Source organism: Vidua macroura, chromosome 20, assembly GCF_024509145.1.
Source record: "Vidua macroura isolate BioBank_ID:100142 chromosome 20, ASM2450914v1, whole genome shotgun sequence".
NCBI lineage: Eukaryota > Metazoa > Chordata > Aves > Passeriformes > Viduidae > Vidua > Vidua macroura.
In genome coordinates, this window is record NC_071590.1 from 6985097 (window position 1) to 7007948 (window position 22852).

Sequence of the window (22852 nt, forward strand, 5' to 3'; positions counted from 1 at the left end):
CCAGGCCCACACTAACCTGTTCCTCTGATTTAGTCCTGGTTTTATGACTGTGTAAGGCACTCTGGTTTTGGGAAGGAATAAAATCTTGAGTGCCCTGGTTTTGTAGTGCTCCTCTGATGCTTTAAACTGTGCGAGATGTTTTGACATTCCAACGTGGAGCCACGGCTCCTTTCCATGCTGAGAGTTCAGGCTGAACAAATGCAAGAAAGGCACCTATTTCTGGGAGCTGGAGGCTTTGGGATCCTCTGGCAAACTCCGTGCCAGGAAAGAGTGTTTTTAATAACCACAGGTGGATAATAGGTTTGCAAAACACGGTAACAGATGGGTATTTTAAATCAAAAGGAAAACAGAGAGGTGGAGAGGGAGCGCTCTCTTTCCAGACAGTTAGAGCTCAATACCTGCCCAACTTCTCTGAGGAATTACCAAGAGAACAAGGAAAAAAAATGCAGCTTAGTCATATTTGTATTCTTATTAAATGCAGGACTGCCTGAGGCGAGCAAGAGCTGATATCATAATTATTGGCTTGCCCAGCCAGCTGCCTTCTCTCACCTGATGTAAGATCAGATCTTTCCAGCCTTTGGAGCCTCTGTACCGCTGAGCTCCACTCTCTCTGCAGGGCTGTTTGAATGACCTAATCCTGTCCTGGAGCAGCACCACGCCGTTGTGCTTCAGTAAAAAGGTAAGAGGAAACCTCTGACAGCTCCATGCAGCTTTTTAGAAGTCAGCCGTGAAAGCCAAACGGAAGGGGGAGCAGAGCTCTCCTGCCTTGGCTCCTCTATTTAATGTGAAGTCCCTGAGGCTGACTTTGAAGAACTCCAGGCTGAGGGAAGGGAAGGTCAGCACCTCCATCCTGTTCCTCGGCAGCTCCTGTAGGTATTTACCAGTCACCAACACAGAGGAGCAGGAGAAGGAGCCAAGGAAAGTCCAGGTAAGTTCATGGATCCATTGGTGCTGGGAGAAAGGAAGATTGGAGGTGACTTCCCAAAGGACAAAAGTCGCTTTTCTCGTCTCGGGTGAAGCTTAATCCAATCCTTCTGCTCCATAATTATAAAGAAAGCTGGAAGTGTTTTCATTGCCTGAAAGAAAAAAACAAACAGGGGGAATCAAACAACAAACCAAGAAAAGTATTGCTGAAAAAATATGGGAAGCCTCATGTCTCACCAATTCTTGAAAGATTTGTATCAAACTTTTCCAGTGGTGAATCAAAAACTTGGGAAGGTCTGTGTTTTGAAACCAAGCTTGTTTTTACTGCTGTTTTAAATCTGGTGCTTCTGCCTCGTGTGGTTGGTAGCAGAGGATGAAAACTTTGTTTAGATCTATTCCCATATGGAAAGGTGGCTGAAGTGACATCCAGAGAGAAGCCAGGATGGGTTAAGGGCAGGAATGGCTGAATTTGAGCACTGCAAGTAGAAACTGAATTCTTATTTATTTATATCACTTTCTTTTCACTTTTTCATTTCAGACTGTTAGATTTACAGCAAGAAAGGGACTGTTTGTGTTACAAACACAATAATTATCTAAACCTATAAATAACAACCATCTGTCATTCAACTCTTGACCCTCTTGCCTTCCTGGACAGCAGATTAGATTTGGGGGAATTAGACTTTATAAATGTTTCAGTTTGGTTTATCAGGATCATATGTTTCTAATTTGAATACTATATGAGACATGTTGAACTGGGTGAGGTGTAGGCTGAAAATGCATTTATTTTGTTAATAACTAATTATGGATATAAAGGGAAAAATATTGGATAGGTAAAGTGTATTTCTGAAGGAGCAAAGGATTGTGAAGTTTTCTGTCAGATATAATATATGCAGCCAAAGAAAATGCACCATTAAAGCAGATTGTTTATCCTGGTGAGGGGAGATGGGCACTGGCAGAAGAAGGGTGAATATAAATCAAATAATCTGAGCTTCAAATGTAAAAGTAGAGTGTAAGAAAGTCCTGGCTTGTACAAGAAGACAGCTTGTGGTGTGATATTGCTGAGTTCCTGGGTGTTACTGCAGCCACGTGCCAGAGACAGGAGTCAGTCCAGCACTCTGGGGAGTAAATGGAAACAGCTGTAAAATGCCACTGTGGTTGGTGCAGCACAGGAACCTGCCAGGAACACATAAAACATTTGCTTTTACTGGCCTGAAAGAGGAAAGTGTAGAGAGAGGGAAGATTCACCTACATGGAGCAAAATCCTTCAGATCCATCCCTGGTCACAACAGGCTTTCCTTTTTTAGGACAATAGTTTGCAGCTCAGGTACAGGGGATAATGAGAAAAATACATTTAAAAAAACATAAAATGTCCTTTCAATTCTCTGTCCTTTCAGAGCATCAGTGTTGTAAAACAGAAATTAAAAGAAAACACCATTTTTTAGGATTTCTGGAAACTACACACTAACCACAACAACAATATTCTAATATTTTTGGCCACAAAGTTCCAGATATTTCACACAAGAAGTGGTGTCAGAACTACTTTCACTCATGAAAGCACTCCCATAACCTGATTTCATGTGCTGGTAAATGACCAAGGACAGGGAGGCAGAGATAAGGCCTCCAAAAAAACCTGAAATAGAAATTTCCAAGCCCGTGTAAAAAATATTGATAATTGATTCATGTTAGAACCAAACTGATCCTTTGGTTACAGCCTAAAGTGACCACGATAGGTTGGGAGGCAGAAGCCCTGCATTAGTCCATGCAAGACATTTTAAAAAGCATAAAATTTCAAATAAACCCGAAGAAAGTGAAAAAAAAAATTAAAACCACTACATGTATTTACCCTTTAAAAAGCAGGGACTCAAAGCACTGAAGTGTCTCATGAAGGATTTTTGCAGCTACTGCTTACAACCCAAACAATTACACATGCAAATCACTCCAGCCTGGCTCCTGCTCCAGTTTTGGAGCTGGTTCCTGCTGCCTGTGCCCCCTGGAAAGTCTGGAAAATTTGGGTTGGATGTGAGGAAAATTTGGTGAAGCAGCAGTTGGGGCTCAGTGTCCCTAAGGCACAGGAAATGTGGATTTTTTTCCAAGCAGAGAGGATTTGCTGGTGGTGGCCTTTGCCCCTTCTCGTTCCTCAGACAGCCCCAGCTCTGAGATTTGGGTCAAACACACCTCCCTGCTCTCCTGCACCTCAAAAATCATTAGCTCCAAAGACAAAGAGATTAATTATGGAGATAATGCAGATTAGGAGGGAGCTACAAATCACATCCTCCTCTGCTGCCTCCAGCCTCCCAAGGAATTCTTCATGGTGGAATGCTTGAGAGCAGGGTGGGAGCTGCCAGAGTAAAGTGATTTACCCTGAGTAAATCACCACAACCTGCTCTGGGGGAAGGTTTAAGCTTTAAGGTCCTTCCCCACCCCAACAATTCCATGGATTTGTGGGTCAGCAGCTGTGAGGTGCTGCTCTCCCTCCTGAGTCACTCTGGGATCAATGCCCTGATGTGCTGCCAGCCACAGGATGCTGCTTGGAATATTGGGAACTAAAAGCAAAGTCTTGGACAGTCCTATTGATCAGAGACACTTTGCCACTTCTAATAAGACTGGGGCAATAATTAACTCTTCTGCCACACTTCAGACATAAACCCAAGTCATGCCCTCAGTAGCACATCCTCTGCTACTTCCCCAGCTGTCTCCTCACCCCATATACAAACATCCTGCTTATTTTCTTTAAAATCAATTAAGTCCTGTCCATAACATTGCCCATTTTGGGGTTTTTTTCACCCATCTTGTGCACCCAAGTCTCCTGGTCACACATGAGATAGCAGCAGTGGTTGTTTCCATCATGCCAAGGGAGCTGAGACCTGGGTATGACCCAGAGCTCTGTGCTTGGTGGGTTTTTTTTGCAAGGAAAAAAACCAAAAACAACCCTTTTTGGGGAAAAAAAAAAAGTCCCCCTTCCCAGGGGAATATATGCCACTATTATTCCTTATAAAAGCAATTAAAAGAGCCCACACAGAACCATAAAATCACAGGATGGGTTGGATTGGCAGCAACCTTAAAGCTCATCTTGTTCCATGGCAGGGACACCTTCCACTAGACCAGGCTGCTCCAGACAACTGTGATAGAACATATTATTCTTTATTTTATTCAGGATGCAAGGGCTTGGAGCCATCTGGCTTGGTTCCTCTTTTTTGCATTCTATGAACAAAATAACAACACTTCAGGCACTGGTCATTATATGTCTTTTACTTAAATTCTCTACATTTTCAAACTTGCATTCTCTGGGCCCTGCTGAATGTTTGCTGAGGACTGCAGGGAGCTGCTCAACATGTGGTTAGCAAAGCAATCCCTGTGCAGCCTTTACAAACCTCAGCAGTGCCTTTTGAGGCTCAGTAAATATATGTAAAATCATTTTAAGATGTTTGGATGAGACAGGGCTACTGCAATGCAGAGCATTATTATCTTTCTGTTGGTGAAGTGCTCAGAAATGAATGAAGCATCGAGGGTGAGGTTCCATCAGAGTCATGTAATGAAGCTGAACATGCTGTCATTTTAACCCAATTTGTTTCCCTCTGTACTGCTGCCTCACCAGTTTGTTAGAGCCTCTCAAAGGAGCTCATCCAGTGTCAGCTTACAACTTCCACACCTATCCAGTACTTTACTCCTGGAATGGGTAGGTATCCCTGCCCTGCAAACTCTTAACTGCTGGTTCAACAGACCTGCCAGGACAGGTCCCTGCAACATTCCCCTCTGTGGGCAAATGGTAGGATGCCAGAAATATTAGACAGGAACCTGTTCTCCCAGGAATGCAAGTAATTCATAGAAGGAAATAATTTACTATTTTCCCAGCTGGAATAATTAAACAGCGAGGCACTGTCCTCCTGAGCTGCTGCAAAGAGCAAGTAAGAGGGGGGTGAAAAAAAGAGCTGGAATGTCTTGCAGTATAAATTCTCCTCCAGACCAAACAACATTAATTCTGTGAGCCTTTCCTCACAAGCCAGAATTCCCAGGGCTCTGACCAACCTCCCTCCTCTCCTGTGGACTCCAAACTGGAGGGCAACCTTTTGAAACGCCCTGACCAAAATCCCAAACTTCAGCTGCCACTTGACCAGGAGGATTTGCCTTCCCAGGTCTCACAGAACACGTTTGTGCCAGCACCTCAGCCCTGCCAGCCTGGCTGCCTGCTCCATTATGCCATGATCTGCCTGATTTAGGCTCAGCTTCCAACCCTTTAAGCCCCCAAGATGTTTCCATGCAGAATTGTTGCTTTCTCCTCACTCACTGTCTGCAGGGTTTCTTATTCCTGCCTGGATGCTGAGCTCAGTTATCACTGGACTGTATTTTGCTGTCTGCAGACTCTTTTTCCTGGCTCCTTTTGAATATTAATCCTGCCCTCCACCTAGATAGGCCAAGCCTCCCATCTCCACTTGTCTCCAAATCTGATTAGAGCTCCTCTCCAGCCTCTCACTCAAGTCATTAGTGAAAATACCAAGTAGTGGCAGGCTCTTGAAGAAATCCACTCCAAATACCCTTTCATTCTGACAGCAGCCAGTCTCTAACTCCTGCTAATGCTCTGTTCCACCCAGCTTTACCTCCTCTTTGTTAGAGTTTTATCTCAAATACATTTTCTTAGCTTCCTTATGGGAGCATCACAGGCAAAAGCAGAGCAGCCTCACTAATACCCAGCTGTATAATCTGTATTATTCTGTCCTTGCAAGGTGACTATCCAGGGAAATTATACTGCCAGGACAATTCTTCCTTAGCAAATTCACAATAGCTTCTACTTTTGCCTTTTTTTTCCCCTAAACTTCGGTGAGTTTAAGATTTTGTCCTTTTCTACTTTTGCCTTTTTTCCCCCTAAACTTCGGTGAGTTTAAAATGTTGTCCTTTTCTACTTTTCCCATTTCCGCCCCCCCCCCCCCCCATTAGTTTGGTGGGTTTAAAATTTTGTCCTTTTCTGGGAGTTAAAGTTAAATCTGCCACCTGTAATTCTCTCACCTTTTCTACTTTGATGACAGGGAGTGATTTACCTCCTTTCAGTCTTGTAAATCCACTCGTACCCAGCCAATTCTCAGACCTGCAGCTCTGCAGTAATTTCAGCTGATTCTCTAAAATTCACCAGAACTAAATTAATTGGGGCCACTGAACCTGAAGACCTCAAAAAGCCCCAGCCCTGTCCTCTGGGAGGTGAGAACACAGGTATTCTTCCACAGGAGGGTGAGATCATAGGCAAGCATCATTAATATTCCAGAATTTCTCATCCTCTGACTTGGCAATGCCCCGTTAGTTTTCCACTGTGCTTTAAGGTCAGTAATTAATGTTTGCCCTACTTTTCCACCCAGGAATAGATTTGGGATGGGTTCTTTTTTTGTTTTTTTTTTTCCTTTCTTTGAAATGCAGAGTGTCTAGAGAGCACGTGTTCTACCCTCTGGATTTGGGGTCAGCTTTGTGACACCTGGATTCTGTTTTGGGAACATGCAGCAAATATTATTGTCCAACATCTTTTATAAGAACCTTTCAAAGGACTCAAAAATTATAAACCAGGACCAACTTATCCAAGATTAGCCACTCATGCAAAGTAATTTTTTTTTTTTGATAGTCTGCACACAGTCCTGTGGGGTGTTGAGCAATAATACCACTTATTTAAATCTATGGAAATTTACTGTTTGTGGGTATACATCACTTCAGCACACAGCATAAAATACCTGTATGGAAAAGCTCTTTGCCTCAAAAAAAAAAAAAAAAAAAATTCATTTAATGGTTAAAACACTCTAGAATTCTTCCTTAAAAAATGTAAAATTTCCTAGATTTTTGCCCATCCTCACTGAGGTGAGAGTGCCCTACAGCTCAGTGTTCAGCAAATTTAACAGCTAAAACTCAGCATAATTCTGTCACTTGCTCCTTTTCCTCTCTGACTCTACAAAAATACAGCAGGGAACTGTTTTCAACAGGCAAAATAAGTCAGGTTTATCCATGCAGAAATGCTCAACTGGACTGCAAAGGAGGCTGCAAAATTTGGCTTAAACTGATGATGTTCCTCATTGTTGAAAGCCTCCTCAGAAAAAGCCATTCTTAAAAATCTGTCCAACAAAAATAGTAAAATATCAGGTATACAGAAATAGAATATTTTCCCACACATAAACACATTGTTAAGGTAAAAAAAAAATGAGAAAGAAAGGCAAAGTGGAATTTAAGAGAGAATGAAAATGTGGAATCTGTGAAAACTGAAAGTGAAGGTGGGAAGTGTCAGGAGTGAACTCCATGAAATTAATATGGATTATAAAATTGAACATCTTAAAATTCTGAGAAATAAGCATGTGATGTGTCTATGATTCTTGCCTGTGGTTTTACAAGAAACCTGTAAGAATCAAGCTTTTATTTCTTAACTGCCAATGCAAACATCTGCATTCTTGATGAGATAAAAATTACAATTCTTGCACACTCCCTATTCCAGCAGCATCGAGTTTCCCAAAAAAACCCAAGATACCAGGGATCACAACAAGCAAAATGACAATTGGCATTTTTTTTTAATTTGGAGAGAGAGAAGAAAAGGAAGACTGTAAGAAAAGCAAATGAGAGAACCCATAAGAATTCCTTTACCCTGGCTGAGCAAGTTTGATGTTGGGCTCATTAGGGATGTTAATGCCCAAACATCATGCACAGGTTTGGAGCAGACACAGGGCCTGGATTTCCCTGACAGGAGGAACCAGGCACGTGCTTTTTATTTTTTAACTGTTTTCCTGCTCTTGTCTCCACTTTAACCCAGCTGAGCTGGCACTGAGCAGGGAGAGCTGGACCAGATCACCTCCAGAAATCCCTTCCAGCCCAGTTTTCCTGAATTTCCCCAAGGATATTTCTGCTCTGTAGATCTTGGTATGAATTGGAAACCAAGGCTTTGAAAACCAGACACTTTTTAGCTCTGCTCTAAAGGCTCCCAGCCATGGAGGAAAATGGGCTTTGACCGTGGAGTGAGATCTTCTGTCACCAAAAAAAAAATGTTAACAAAGGAAGCAAAGTATGAGGTTGCTTCCACATAGAAATTTGTGCCTCTTCACCAGCAAAGAGCAGCCAAAGCTGACAAAAATTCACACAGAAATTCCTTTACAACAAACTCAGATAAAACTCACCCCAAGCACAAATCTCCTTGGCTGTAAAACATTTCCCACTTAATAACTGCTAAGCTGCCACAATATAAAATAGTGGGTTTAACAGGAAAAAAAATATTAAATCAGAGGGTGTAAATATGTGAATGCAAAAGGTCTTAAATAAAGACATTTTCTTTAATTTCAAGTTTATTCATTAACTGATGAATAAACATCCACAAAGTCTCTTTGTTCAGGTTTCTACTTTCCCATGTTGACATCTTTTTTCTCCTACTGAATCCATGACTCCTTGTTCTGGTTTCCCATCACTCTCTATAATGCCCAAAATACCATAATATTATAAATTTAGTCCTATAGTTGTTTAGAAAATCCAAGAAAACAAAAACACTGGAACAAGTGAAAATTTGATTACCCACAGAGATCTGTAAGAGGAGGCAAAATGTTGAGCTGTTGCCATTATCAAACTTGATACAGATTTGTGAGCAGATTTTCTTTATATTATTTAATAATATATTAAAATATCTATTCTTTTTTTCTCCTGAAATTGCTTGTCACAGGACCTCGTCAGCAATAACACAAAACTGCATTTCTAGTCTCTTAATGAATATTCTTTATCAGCTGTGCTTTATGTGTTGAAAACAAACACCTATAGAAAGTTTAATTTGCATGATTTTTTTTATGCATAAGAAAACAGAACAACTTTTGTAATAGGTTTAGTTTTATGTCTCGGCCTTTAATGTGGTAATCCCCTTAGATCAGTTAATTATGTTTTATGTATCGCTGAAATTTAATATTTTAAGAGAAGAAATGAGCATAGTTTCAACCTCTTTAGAGCCAGCTGCTCCCCAAAATTTAAGATTCTGTTACAATAAAAGAGTTAATTTTCACACTGAGGAGAGAATGGACAAAATCCATGTTCAGATGGGGAATGAGGTTCCCAGAAAGAATCTCTTGGGCTTCATAAACTGCACAATGGTACAGGAAAATGCAGGACTTGGATGATTCTTCTTTAATTTCAACCATTTTCTTGCTTCCAATTTTCATCTCTATGAAGAATTTTGTAACAGCTTCAAGGTCTTGTACACAATTCAATATTCTTGCTTAAATGATGTTTCCTCAACGAAACAGGGACTACTTATTGAGTGTTTGTTGCAAAAGTGTTTTTGCACACACAGTTTGGGGATGTTTGCTGTTTCTGTGAAATTCCTGTCCCTTATTTCAAGGGTGTTATTGCCTCAGGTTTTGTGGTGAAAGAAATCCCTGGGTTTTTTGGTTTGTTTTTTTTTTTTTTTTTTTTTTTGGTTTTCCTGTAAGTGAGAAGTGTTCATAAATTCACAGAACTGAATTCCTCCTTTGCATTTTCTAGTTAATTTAATCTAGCTGTTATTTCTCTTTATTCACACTTTGCCACAAGATATCTTCAAGAACCATAATTTGGGATGGAAAAAAGTAAAAGCACATTTGTTGTCTCAGTTATCAATACAGGGGACATGCTCAGCCTGAAGGGATTCACTCAGTACAGGGAGACACAAACCAGATGGAATTTGGAATTTGCTCAGAAAGAGTAGAAAGCAGAAGGGCTATTTTGCACACCAACAGAGCTCTTGAAGGATGTTATTGCTTCAGATATTCATTAAGAAGTTGAGATATTTAAGCATGGAAAAGGCTTTTATCATGGTCTCCATTTCTTAGCTACTCTTGATAAAATAATTTCCAGACTGAAGCCCTGAAGAGGTTCATTTATCCCTCAAACAAGGGTCTGCACATCACAAACTTTGACATTTTCCCCTCTGTGGTTCTGCTGAGGAAAAATTAGAATGAATATAAAAGCCTCTGACATTTCACAAGGCTGGAAAAATCCATCCCAGATAAACAAATTTTGCAAAAGTTTTGCTTCAAACATTTCAATCACATTTCAATCATTTCAATCACATTTCAATCCCACTGGCTGGAACAATCTGTTTCCAAACACTCAGGAATGAAGAGAACTGGGGAAAGAACCAGCTTTGTTTTGCTTTTCTTTTAGGAGAAACAACTTTCACAAAGAATTTTCCCAAAAGAGTTAAAGCAGATGAAGAATAAAATGAAATTCTCTTCTAAACCAAACAGCTGTTCTTGGTATTGTTGCTGTTCATGGTGAGGACAGTGAGACAGAAATAGGCTAGAGGAATAAATTAGGCATTGGGAAAACAGGTGGGTGTAGCAGAGGTGGGAGTGCTTGGGAAGTGGGCAGGGAAAAGGGGAAGGACCAGCCTTGGACATTTGGCAGTGAAGGCAGAGAAGGGTAATTGGGGGAAGGGATGATGTGGCCACAACTGACAGGTTTGAGACACTCTCAGGACTGTAAAAACAGATGGGTTTAGCTGTGCCTATTTCATATTTTCCCTCATTTTCAGATCTTCTCCTGAGAATTTCCTTTGTACTTATATTTACAGCAAATATTAAGTTTTCCAATGCTTACAAAACCCTTCCTGGGGAGTTTAATGCCTTTATGCACAACCTCTGCTTTTATCCACAACATAAGATTTGCTTTTCCTTCCCCCTCCCCACTTCTTTTAGTCTTCCTAATTTCAAGTCACTTCTATCTCATCTTCTTCCCAGCAGTTATTCCTCCCTAAAGGATTAACATATTTCTATGTTACTCATTTTGCAAAACAATGTCAGGCTGTATTTTCCCATAAGGTTATTTCATCTCCAAACTGGCCCTCATTTATTCCTCAGCCTGTCTGTCTCGTGCTTCTCCTGGAATCCCAAAGACAATGCTTTAAATTACAAAACTGAGTTCTCAACTTGATGCTGGGGTTGCAATGACTTTGTAATTTTGTGGGGGAAGGGAGACAAGAGTGTTGGGATAATCAGACATTTGCCTTTTTAATTTTTTTTTTTCACCCACAATTTTGTTCTGTCTCTCCCTTTTCCCTAAGCAGTGTTTGCTCCAGCTGTAGCTGTAACTTCTGGGATTATGGCACTTTTTACACTGCAGAGAATTCGTGGCACTGAAATTGAAATATCCTGTGGGTTTATGTGTTTAAATCAGACCTCTCATATCAGAGCTGGTGCAGAACTGCAGCCCTGTTTTGGTTGACAAGGTTTTTTCACTCCTTTTTAACCTGTCAGGTTCATGCCCCATCTATGAAACTCATCTTCTTTTTTTTGCTGTTCCTCCCACTTCATCTTCATCATAACCATTCAGAACAACACCATCACCTGCAAATTCTGTCATGTAGCTTTCCACCTCTCTTTTCCAGCTTGTTTGGGAATACTTTAATCCCTACAAAATCTCAGCAGACCCCCAAAGGTCACCCCAGCACATTTTACCTTCTATTTTCTCTTTCAACCAAGTATTCATCCATGCAAAGAGATTTTCTGTCTATATTCAGGATTTCAGCGGATGTTTGGTTCCTTTAAAACCTGGTGAGGAAGCATCTTGTCCAAAGCTCTTCCTGCTCACCCAAGCAAACCATCAGCCCAGTTTCCCCAGTAAAACTTAACATGAGAACCAGTATGGACCAGTGGGAAAAAACAGCACTGTAGCTTTGTGGACAGAGAGGTTCTTGCTAGGAGTGGAAGGTGAGGAAAAAATGTCCCTCCCCATGACCTGTTCCTCCATTTTTCCTGCTCTAGATGCACCATTTCTCATGCATGCCTAGGAAGAGGTGTCAGCAGAACACATCACTCCACATCAGCTGTGCTCCTGTCAGTGGCTGGATTAGCTACTGGTTGTTGCATGGATGCTGAAAGACCTTTGATCTTCTGAAGTCAGAGCAGGGCTTTAGTCTTGGGGTTTGCGTGGATTTATTTTTTTTCTCCTTTTTCAAAGTTTTCCCCCCAAAAAATAAATGCTTGAAGAAGTGCTGCATTTTTTTTTTTTTTTTCCTGAGAAGTTCAGAGGTTTTTTTCTGAGTTCAGGTTTTTTTTTTTCTGAGAAGCTCAGAGGCTTGTGTAAACTACACTGCACAGCCCAGAGTAAACATGTAAAACATGCACAAGCTGTAGTTTGAGCTGTTTCCATTCAATTCCGTGTAAAACCAACAGAATCTGTTCCAATGAAAACTCCAACTCAGGGCAGCTCTGCCTGCTGACATTGGGAACCCAAAACAGGTGAAATTCTACATGTTTACGACTATTGTAGTCTGACATTTCCAAAGAAAAACTCAAGCAAACAGAAGTTAAACAGCCCCTGAACTTGGTTTTTGGTGTCTCTGATGTTTCTGCACTTAACACATCCCTGCTCTGTGAATCAGCCATCCAAAGGGGGCTTCTTGTGGTTGGGGGTTTTTTTTCTGTTTTGTTTTGTGGGGGTTTTTTTGTGTTTTGTTTTGTTTTTTTTAACATACTCAGCTTACGACCGTGCTGAGTAATAATAAGATTCCCAAATCCATTTCTCAGATCAAATAAAGGTAATTACAGAGCTTACTGTGGGCGATTCCCAGTGGGAGGGTGGGAGTGGCCACGGGTGGGGCTGTACATGCACAACAGAGAAAATGGGAATGTACCACACCCGTCATAAAACATGCTGCCACAGCCAGCAACAGAAACCATTAGGGTGGATCATCATCCCCACCTTCTCATAAAGACAGAAAGATGGCATGAGATCCCAAGATGAACTCTCAAGTCCCAGGGAGATGAGCGTGACTCACCCGGGGAGAAAAAGGAACCTAAAACAAATTAGGAGGCTCCCAAAAGTCCTTCCCCTGTGTGTCCCCCCTACACCCCGTTCCCCAGAGAGGATTAATGGGGTGCATCGTGGCACTCAGAGCCCTTGAGCTATCAATAGGTAATTCATGGGAACAGCTGCTCATTATTCATCTTTTATTACGCACAAGCAGCAAGGAGCAGGGCCACAACTTGTTGTGTTTTGGGTCTGGAGGAGCTGACAATCCCTGACCCACATTATTTATTAGATCATTCAGTGCTGCTCACATTTTTGGAAATGCTAACCAATGTCCACTCGTATCATCTGGTTTTAAAACCAGCTGGTATTTGCCTTTTCATTCAAATGTAGTGGTGGGCTCTAAAAAAAAAAAATAACCTTATACAAAATGTTGTGGATACAGAAAATATTGTGGATAGCCCATCAACTGCTTTGGAAACTAGGAACCAAAATAGCCACAGAAAGGAAAGGGATACATTGGAATACATTAAAAGACTTTATAATGTGGTAGAAGAAAGTAAAGTGACCCAGACTGTCATTGCAGGGAGAGGAAAGGAAAGGATGGATGAAGGAATACGTGGGAGACAGAACACGTAATTATAGGAGAAAGAGACACTGAAGCTCACAAATGATGGTGTGAAACAGGGCTGTAAAAAAGGTAAGAGTGAAGCACAGGTGCAGGGACTGTGAGGGATGCCTGGAGAAGGACAAAGTGCTCATTCCCTGCTACATTCTCCCAGCTTTCAGTGGGATCTGAAAGGTGACGTGGGATCAATCTGCAGGTGATGAATTCCTGAGCCAAAGGAGGCACCTCCTTATCTACCATCCCATTTATTGGCTGTAGCTGCTTTTAGCCTTTCTTCTTCCTAGGAATTTTTTTTATTAGTCACATGGTTGTGTTGATAGCTTTGCTCTGTTTGTGGTATCTCTTCACTGGCACTGCCCAGACCCAAAATTCGGAATTCAGCCCAGAGAATTCAGTTACAGATTTGCTGCCATCAGTGAACGCCGTTATCTCCTGTGCTGGTTTTTCCTGCCAACCCAGCTGGTTATTCATGACAGAATCACACAGTTTCTGTATCATATTAACTGCTCCCAGCCCTTGGAACCGTGTCTGACTTCATGCTTAGATGTCTACAATAAAGCAATGAAATTTCACACCCCTCCTTCAGGAAGCAGCAGAACCATTCATCCAGAAAACAGGACAGGGTATGCAAAGGATTGGGTTTGAAAATACTGCCAGAGTTGCAGGGCTGGCAGGGAGAGCTGACATCTATTTTACAGGTTAACTGGTGGAGTTGGAAAGGTGTTTCAGAGTTTAGGATAAGGAGGGAAAAGGTGAGGGGAAAACCGAGTGCACCTGACAAACTCATTCACCTTCTCAGCTACATTTTTCCATGCCTGGTTTCTGTTCAGGGCTGAGTTCCTTCTTTGCTGGGCTGATTATGCAAGTTCAGCACCTGTGAGGGACTTTTCTCTATTTATAACTTCCCAGATGATGAGTCTGCCCAGTCTACAAGAGGGACGTCCTTACAGTGTTATTTCAGCCACAGTGTGTGAATTTTTGTCAGCCTTTCTACTTCTGCATCAATTAATACTTTAGAACTAGAGGTAAAATCCATTTCCAGAACAAACAGGACCTGCAATGAAGCTGAGAATAAACCCTATAATCTGCTTTTCTCTATTTTGAGGGAATTTCTGTGTACTTGGAGAGCAACCACCATAGTGTGCCTACATCTTATACACCACAGGTGGTTTTGGCCTTTCCATCCCAGAAAGGTGTCAGCAGAGCTAGAATTCCTTCAGGAAATGGCTGCAGTATAATCTAGGGTGTGGAATGGCTTCAGAATGAGAAATTACTACATTTTATCCAGGAAAAAAGTGGGAAAATAAGAAAAATTTATTAATTCACAAAGTTCTTTGCAGGGACAGACATGGCCCTCTGTCCTCACTGTTGGTATCAGAAGTAAAAGTTGCAGGATAAAATATAAGTAAAGAAGAAAACTTAAAATGCTGGTGTAAGGATGGGAACCTGGGCCAAACACCACAGTGAAACACCACCTGTATATTTTCTGCAATGCCAAAAAAAAAAAAATCTGCCTCTAAATTTCTTTTTTCCTATAAAATAGATTTGGGATAAATGCCTTTTAGAGGGTTTATTTTTACAGAGAGTTGTAGTTTTTTATAAATGTGTTCCTAGAGCAGATTAAAAACCTGCTGCAAACACTCTCCCCACCTCATCCAGGAGGCACCTGGATGTTCCAGAGTTCCCAAGCACTCCTGCTGGACAGCACACCTGGACATGGTGGCAATTAGTCCACAGTACTCACCTGGTATTCAGCCTTGCCTACAGGTAGCCCTTAATGAACAAGCCCTGATAGTTCAGGAGTGATTTAATTAAAAATGCCATCCTTCTCTTACAGGAATTCAGTACTTTACTACTTAGCTGGCAGCAAAACACATCCCATGTTGCTGGATGCAGAAATGGTCTTATAATTGCAAATTTTTTTCACTCATCCTTGAGATTGTCACATTAACCTTATTCTTCTCTAAATGTGAAAAATGTAAATAAATATCTAAATATCCAGAGGTGGCGAATTATGGGCAGCAATCACAGCTAACTGTGAGAGAAATTGAGCTCAGAACCCTTGAATAAGAAAGCAAAAATAGCATTTAACTAAATGAAACAAATTCACTGGCACATTTAAATCCAGAAGAAAAGAAATTACAGTCCTTAGAAGCTCTGTAAAGTTATTCAAGTATCCTGTAATCAAGGTCCAATACATCCTGTAAAGAGGAGCAGGGAAGCAATGAGGAATTCATGTGGCCAAACCAGAGTTTAGTGCTGGGCTGTGCAGGTTCCAATCCTGTTCCTGAAAATGTCTCCTAAAAACAGGGCAAGCCTCAGTGACAGGAACGTCAGGGATCAACAAAGCAGTGACAGCTTTGATGAGCCAGCACAACTCCCAGTGTCAACCTGGCAGGAACAACCTTAGAAAAGTCCTGAATTCATTAAAAGGTTTTCAAAAAACTCCTGATTCTTATTAGCAAATCCCTTTTCTGAACGTTTTCCATAATTAATTATGTGTAGAAGTATTCCTGTCTGCATGACAAGTGTTAGTCACAACATTGTGGGCACTTCTGTGATATTTGGCACACGACATCATTGACTGACATGTGATGGATTTTTAACTGTAAAAGGAAAAATGGGACTCTGAAACCTCGTGGCTCCTTTTTTCATAAAGACTTGAGGGGGGGAAAAAAGATCCCACAGAGTTATTTGGGAAACATCAGCATGGTGTGGAGGGGAAAAGGATGATTTAGGGGTTTGGGCAGGGATGTGAGCAGGTCACACAAGCTGGTGTCAAACCAAGCCCAAGGAGCTGCCTAAAGCAGGCACAGGGGATGGATGAGGATCTGGGCAACATCCAAACACCTCTTGTGAAAACCAATCCCAGCCCCAAGGGCTGCAGAGGGCACTCACAGCAACCTCCAGCGAGTTCAGGTGGCTGCAAGAGGCAGAGGAGACACAAACCCAAGGATTGTTCAAGCCATGGATTTCTGCCACGGGGCTCAGTCATGCAGAGCTAATAGATCAGCTGCTGCTGCCTTGCTTACCCCAACACCCAGCTGAGGTTACAGTTTCTCACTCTTTTCTTATTTTAGAGGTACTTATCTTATCACAGGAGCCTGCATGGTCACGCAACATTTACAGCAGCCAAAGTGACATGAAATGGTTCCAGCTGCATCTGGGATAATCAGATACCTCTTTCCAAATCAAAGCATCATTGTTTGCTTTAGCACATCCTACATCCAGGCAACCCACAACTTCTTTAAGCTCTGTCTCCCAGGAACAGTTTGTTGCGAATGATTTATTGTAATCCTGATTATTGGCAACCTCCCCTGGCTGTAATTTCTGCTCCTTAAGAAGATTTGTCAGTGAGTGTTGTGATTTCTGTTTGCTTAAAATCTATATTAACAATGCAAAGTGGTTTTGAGTTGGTTTTTGTTTTGGTTTGGGGTTTTTTGTTGGGGTTTTTTTTTTGTGGGTTTTGGTTTGTTGGTTGTTTTTTTGTTATATGTTCTCTTAGAACATATATATAACATATAACATATATAACATATAACCTATAAACTATAACATATAACATATAGCATATAACATATAACATAGTGTCTCTAAGGGACATTTTAAAAAGATTTAATGAACAGTGACCGCAAAAAGATTTTTCAGTATGTTGATTTGGCAGCTTAAACTGATGTGCATTTGCAACCTGCTGTGAGACACATCAGTGAGGCTGAAGTTGCAAATGGCTTTTGAAGCAAGAAGTTTGGACTCCAAGAATAAAATGAAAATCAGAAGTACATGGCCAGAGGTTTTTCTCTCACAGCAAGACACATCCACAACGTTGCAGGATGAGGAGAACCTGGAGCTGCAGCTCTTACTGAGCTGCTGGTGCCAGTGTGAAAACTGAAAACAGCACTGGGATTGTAGCCTTGGGATTCATCCCCATATGGGAGATCCTCCAGAATGGATTCTTGACAAAGGCATTCAATAACCACCACTGAATACAGATTATCAGCCCAACACTGCTGTGGTATAAGGCTGCTTCTCATTTAACAGTAAAAAAAAAAAAAAAAAGTACTTTCCCTATGGCTGCTTCTCATTTAATAAAAACAAAACAGTTTCCCCACACAGGGGGAAATTTTTATAGTCTAAAATGTGACTAAGACTCCTTTCCTACCAAAATGCAATTCAACAGAACCTGGCGAAGGTCTCAGATGGGACAAGAATGATTTGGTTTTTCTGGACCTTTTGTATTGATTTTCCAAACAACCCTGACAAATTCACTTTGCTTTCAGAAAGGATTTGTAAAAATTCTCTCACAATGCAGAAGCCACCGGCAAGAACTGTACCTGTGCAAAGGCTTTTAATAAAACTCTAAATACTCCAGACCACAAATGAGGCAGCTGGGCTGAAAAATTGCAGTATAAAAGAGAGGTCAGAGACAGCTTGGTATAACCTGAAGATAAGTGGGGAAGCAGCAGTGGGAGGGCAGCCAGTGTGGAACACTTACAAATTACAAGTAGACACTCACACATCCTTCCCAGCTGACAGTTTTCCCACCTGCTTCTTTCAAGATGAGGAATCTCTCTCCTCATCAGCCTCCAGTTAAGCCACTGGGAGAAGAGCCTGTGCCTGAGACACTTCTGAACTCTATCTCACATCATTTTTTTTTTCCTGATGTATTACTACAGGTCTCCTGCTTGATTTCCAAGCCCCATTGTGCTCCATCCCCCCAGGCAGTGCAGTCTTACTCATCATAAATACAGATTTCTCTTTGAACTATAAAGGCAAAAAAAGGTTTCCACATTTTTAGGTGATATGTCTTTGTTAAGCAAACCTAACAAACCCCTTAGATATTTACCTAACAGCTATTTTAACACGTGGCAAAAACCTGGCAGATTAACTCTTGAATTAAAGTGGCTTTTTCTTCCCCTGATTTGTTCACCTGAAATCAAAATTTTGAGAATGAACACCTTCATGCAGCCACAAACTTGGTGCATGACATAAAAGGATGCATGTTCTACTTTTGTTTTACTCTAAGGTTACAGTGAACAAGGAAAATAAAAGACCAGAAGATTAAATTTATTCCTTTTAATCCAAAGAACACCATCAGATATGGCTCCTATATCCAAAGATCAAAGATTGGGAACTTGAGAGGAGATCCAACTAACAAAAAACAGGGATGGAATGATGAAGTTATTTACATATCTCAGATACATTTAAGTCATGCAAAACAGAACAGAAAGGCGGAAGGGATTGGGACTAATAAAAAACAAAAGTGAAAATATAAGTGTGTTGTAACCATTAGTCTGAGTAATGAGAGAAAAATATCCTTTTTTTTAATATAGTCCCTCTGAAAACAACTGGAGTGCATTTATATCCCAATCTCTCAATAAAGTGACATTCCTAAATTTGCATAACCCCAAAACAATACATTTTCATTAATTTATGATCCTAGAGAAAACAAAGAAAGTGCTTAGTTTATAAAATTTGTGTGGTGAATCCATAGAAACCCTGCACCACATCTTCATTGGAATTGCATCTACAGAGCATTTCTTTAGGAGCTAAAAAATAATTCCACTGTATCAGGAATTCCTCAGGATGGCTCCAGCTGCAGATCCAAGCCTGTGCAGTCACCTGCACCCAACAAGGGGTTTGTGTCGCAGTTCAAGTTTTAAGAAGTGCTTATTGTAATTTGATTTTTGCCTTCACAGGATTTCTGTCCTTCGTGGGTTTGGTGATGGTTTCGCTACTCCAGGACCAGTCCAGTATTAAATTTTCTCCTTCGGACACTCTGGAAAGGGACCAGCAGGACCTCATGAAGGCACAGGGGGATTCAATATCCCCAGTTCAGCAGAGTGTGAGTAAACTGGCCCAGGCCTGTTCTCTTTCTTCATGGATCAGAATCAGCATTCAGCTCTTGCTGAATCTCACCAAACCTACTGGTGACAAAGCAAATACTGGAAGTTTTATTCCTGAAGGGTAGAAACCTGAGTTATCCTGCTCAGCTAGTCTTAAACTCCAGCTAAATGTTCTGTTGCATTCCTAAAAATGACTGGGGAAGCTGTGCTGTGTTCCACTGCAGAAAGAACTGGGTTTATCCTGATTTTCCTTGTAGGATTTCTCGGATTTGTAGAGGGAAGGAGGGAAGGGAGCCCTCAATCATCTGCTCTGCCTTTTTGTGGCGCACAGGACATTCCATTTCCCCCCTCCCTGAGCACAGCACCCTGATGTGTGTCCTCTCAAAGGCTTCCCACTAATTACTCGTCCCTGATGTCAGGGAAGGAAAATATGCATATTTTCAGTGCCAGGATCCAGACTGCAGCCCTGCTCCAGCCTTTCTCCTCCAGATTAAAGAGCACTTCAGTAGCTGCTGTTTTCTCTTTGCTGGAGTGCAGAAGGGAGGGGAGGAGATGAGACAGGGAGGTTGGAGTGTCTGCCCAGAGCCTGTCTTGTGTCTCCAAATGAGTGTGGCCACCTTAATGAAGGGAAGTGATGTAACCACCAACAAATCTGGAGCCTGGAAGCCCATCAGGGGATGAGATCAAGCTTATTTGACTAAACTTGCAGGCGACAAGACTTGCACTTATCACATTCCTGCCATTTAACCTTTCATCACTTGATCTTCCTCGGCTTTTCCCTGAAATGGTCGGACCAGAGAGTCAAGGTGTCCTTGTTTTTCAAGGACAGTTCAGTTTTCTGAGTGGTTTGGCTTGGAAGGGACCTTAAAGATCATCCAGTTCTGTGCCACTGACTGCCCCAGGCTGCTCAAAGCCCAGTCCAACCTGGCCTCGCTTTTATTAATTAATTGCTGAATAGTTTTGGATACCAAGCAACCAGAAAACCGCCGAGATCTTTTAAGGGCTTCTCTGCATGAAGGTGGTTAGAACTGGTCATTTCATACTTACCATTAAAAATGCATTTGTAACGTAATTAAAATATAAATTTTATATTTTAAAATGTCTATAAATAAATAACTTAGATAATGAGAATGATAACATATTTGCTCAAACTTAAATCCTAACGTTAAATAAATAAATGTCAATATTCCATCACAACTTTTAACATAATTAAAATATGAATTTTGTATTTTAAAATTTTTATAAATAAATAACTTAGATAATGAAAATAATTACCTATTTGCTCAAACTTAAATCCTAACATTAAATAAATAAATGTCAATATTCCATTGCAGCTTTCAATGTAATTAAAATATAAATTTTATATTTTCAAATTTCTATAAATACATAACTTAGACAATGAGAATAGTAACACATTTGCTCAAACTTAAATACTAACCTTAAATAAATAAATGTCAATTTTAAAATTTGTATAAATAAATTAGATAATGAAAATAATAACATATTTGCTCAAACTATAATAAATAAGTGTTAATATTCTATCGCAGCTTTTAACATAATTAAAATATAAATTTTATATTTTAAAATTTCTATAAGTAAATAACTTAGACAATGAGAATAGTAACACATTTGCTCAAACTTAAATACTAACCTTAAATAAATAAATGTCAATTTTAAAATTTCTATAAATAAATAACGTAGAGAATGAAGATAATAAGATATTTGCTCAAACTTAAAAAATAAATGTCAATATTCCACTGCAGCTTTTAATGTCATGAAAATATAAATTTTGTATTTTAAAATTTATGTAAATAAATAACTTAGACAATGAAGATAATAAGATATTTGCTCAAACTTAAAAAATAAATATCAATATTCCACTGCAGCTTTTAATGTCATGAAAATATAAATTTTGTATTTTAAAATTTATGTAAATAAATAACTTAGACAATGAAGATAATAAGATATTTGCTCAAACTTAAAAAATAAATATCAATATTCCACTGCAGCTTTTAATGTCATGAAAATATAAATTTTGTATTTTAAAATTTATGTAAATAAATAACTTAGACAATGAAGATGATAAGATATTTGCTCAAACTCAACTCCTATCCTTAAATAACTGAATATCAATATCCCATCACAGGATAACCCCAGTTACAGCTGCCCACCCTATGAGGCAGACACCAGGCCAGGAAGGACGAGCTCGGAATCCTCTCACAGCCCCAGCCCCGCTTCCCCATGCCAGGACCCAACCCAGGGCAGGTACCCTGCCAGCCAAGGGATCCCTTGTGGCAAGAACAAATTCAGGGCGTCCTTCAGCACGGAGAAATTCCGGCGGTGCAGCTACGAGGAGAACAGCGCCGGGAGCTACGAGCGCTTCCTCAAGAGCAGCAGGAACCCCTTCCACCCTTACAAGAGGCAGCTCAGCGAGGATGTGTTCCAGGAAGCGCACCAGGCCCTGCCGCCAGAAGCTTCTCCTTTCAAAAGTCACAGGAGCATCGATGGCTTCGAGGCTCTCCCGGGATCTGCGGGCGCTGAGGAGCCGGAGGCGTTTCCCACCCACATCCCAAATATCTCCGCGGAGCAGCCGTGGGGCAGCAGCCTCCAGTACAGCGGCACGGGGCAGGAGCACGGCTCGCAGGTCATGGTCAGTGGGGTTTTGTTGTTGTTTTCCCTGTTTTCAACGGTAAAAATGTGCTTTTGGAAGTATTTTCTCGTTATGGCTATGTTGGTGTTTATCGGAAAAGCAGGTTTAGACATATCCATGTTTATTTGTCCAAATTCTCTGTTTTCTGGGCTTTTCCTCAAAACAATCCTCAGAAAGATGCATAAGGACAAATGATTTTCCATTCGACGGGGTACAGGAATCCCAAATATCCAAATGCTCCCTGACAACAAGATTTGTCATCAGCTGGGGTTTTCTAGAGACAAAAGTTCACAAAAAGGTGTTTTCGAGCATGAGGCTGGAGCAGATCTGGTCCAACACTTCAGCTCTCCTGCACTTTTCTCAGTGCAAATAGAAGAGAAAATTCTAAGACATCAGTGCCACCAAAAATAAAGATCAGCTCTGACATTTGTATGTGCAGTGCAAAGTTACCTGAGCTAATTTCAATACCAGATAGAGGCAACTGCCTATTTAGGGCAGCAGAGAACCCTGAAAAGCAAATTAAATTACCCTCCAGTATCTCCACAATATCTCTGCTGTGGTCCAAGGTGTAAAGTGTATCTTGATCATCTCCTGCAGCCAAAAAGAACAACTCCTCCTGCCAGAGGAGAGCCCTGAGCTGGTTCTAAATGGCTGGGAGAGGAAGAATTCAGGGCTACCAAACGAAAGAGGAGTTTAAAAAAAAAAAAAGTCTTAATTGGATTAAGACCAGGGAATGGAGAGATGTTGTCAGGGAACATACCTGGGGATTGAAGCCATCCAGGTTAAGGAGGAAATTGATCTAAATCTCTTATTTCCTGGATAAACACTCATCTAGGTCAGAGGAGTTCAGTGCTGCAAAACCTATGAGCAGCTGGCAAAAAAAAAATTCCCATTTTCTTCCCAAATCCCTGGGCTGCAGGATGTGCAGGATGCAAAGGCAGCACTGCAGGAGCCCTTTACAAGCAGGTGTAGCTACTCCCTGTTGGGTCCTGCCAGCACCCAACTTCCCACTTTTAAATCACTTCCATGCTGCTGGAAAGTTGGGATTTCTGAAAATCTTCATCTGCTGGTCACCAAGGTAACACTGAT

The 22852-nt window shown here is 40.9% G+C and overlaps 1 protein-coding gene across 1 annotated transcript in view; it reads left to right on the forward strand.

The window, feature by feature from the left end:
- The first annotated feature begins 634 nt into the window (after positions 1-634).
- The window catches only part of FOXN1 (forkhead box N1), a 36611-nt gene continuing 14393 nt past the window's right edge, over positions 635-22852 (forward strand). The window contains 3 exon segments of the mRNA XM_053995655.1: positions 635-679; positions 18967-19112; positions 21260-21763. Coding sequence (XP_053851630.1) covers positions 18993-19112; positions 21260-21763 — 624 coding nt within the window. The 5' untranslated portion in view covers positions 635-679; positions 18967-18992.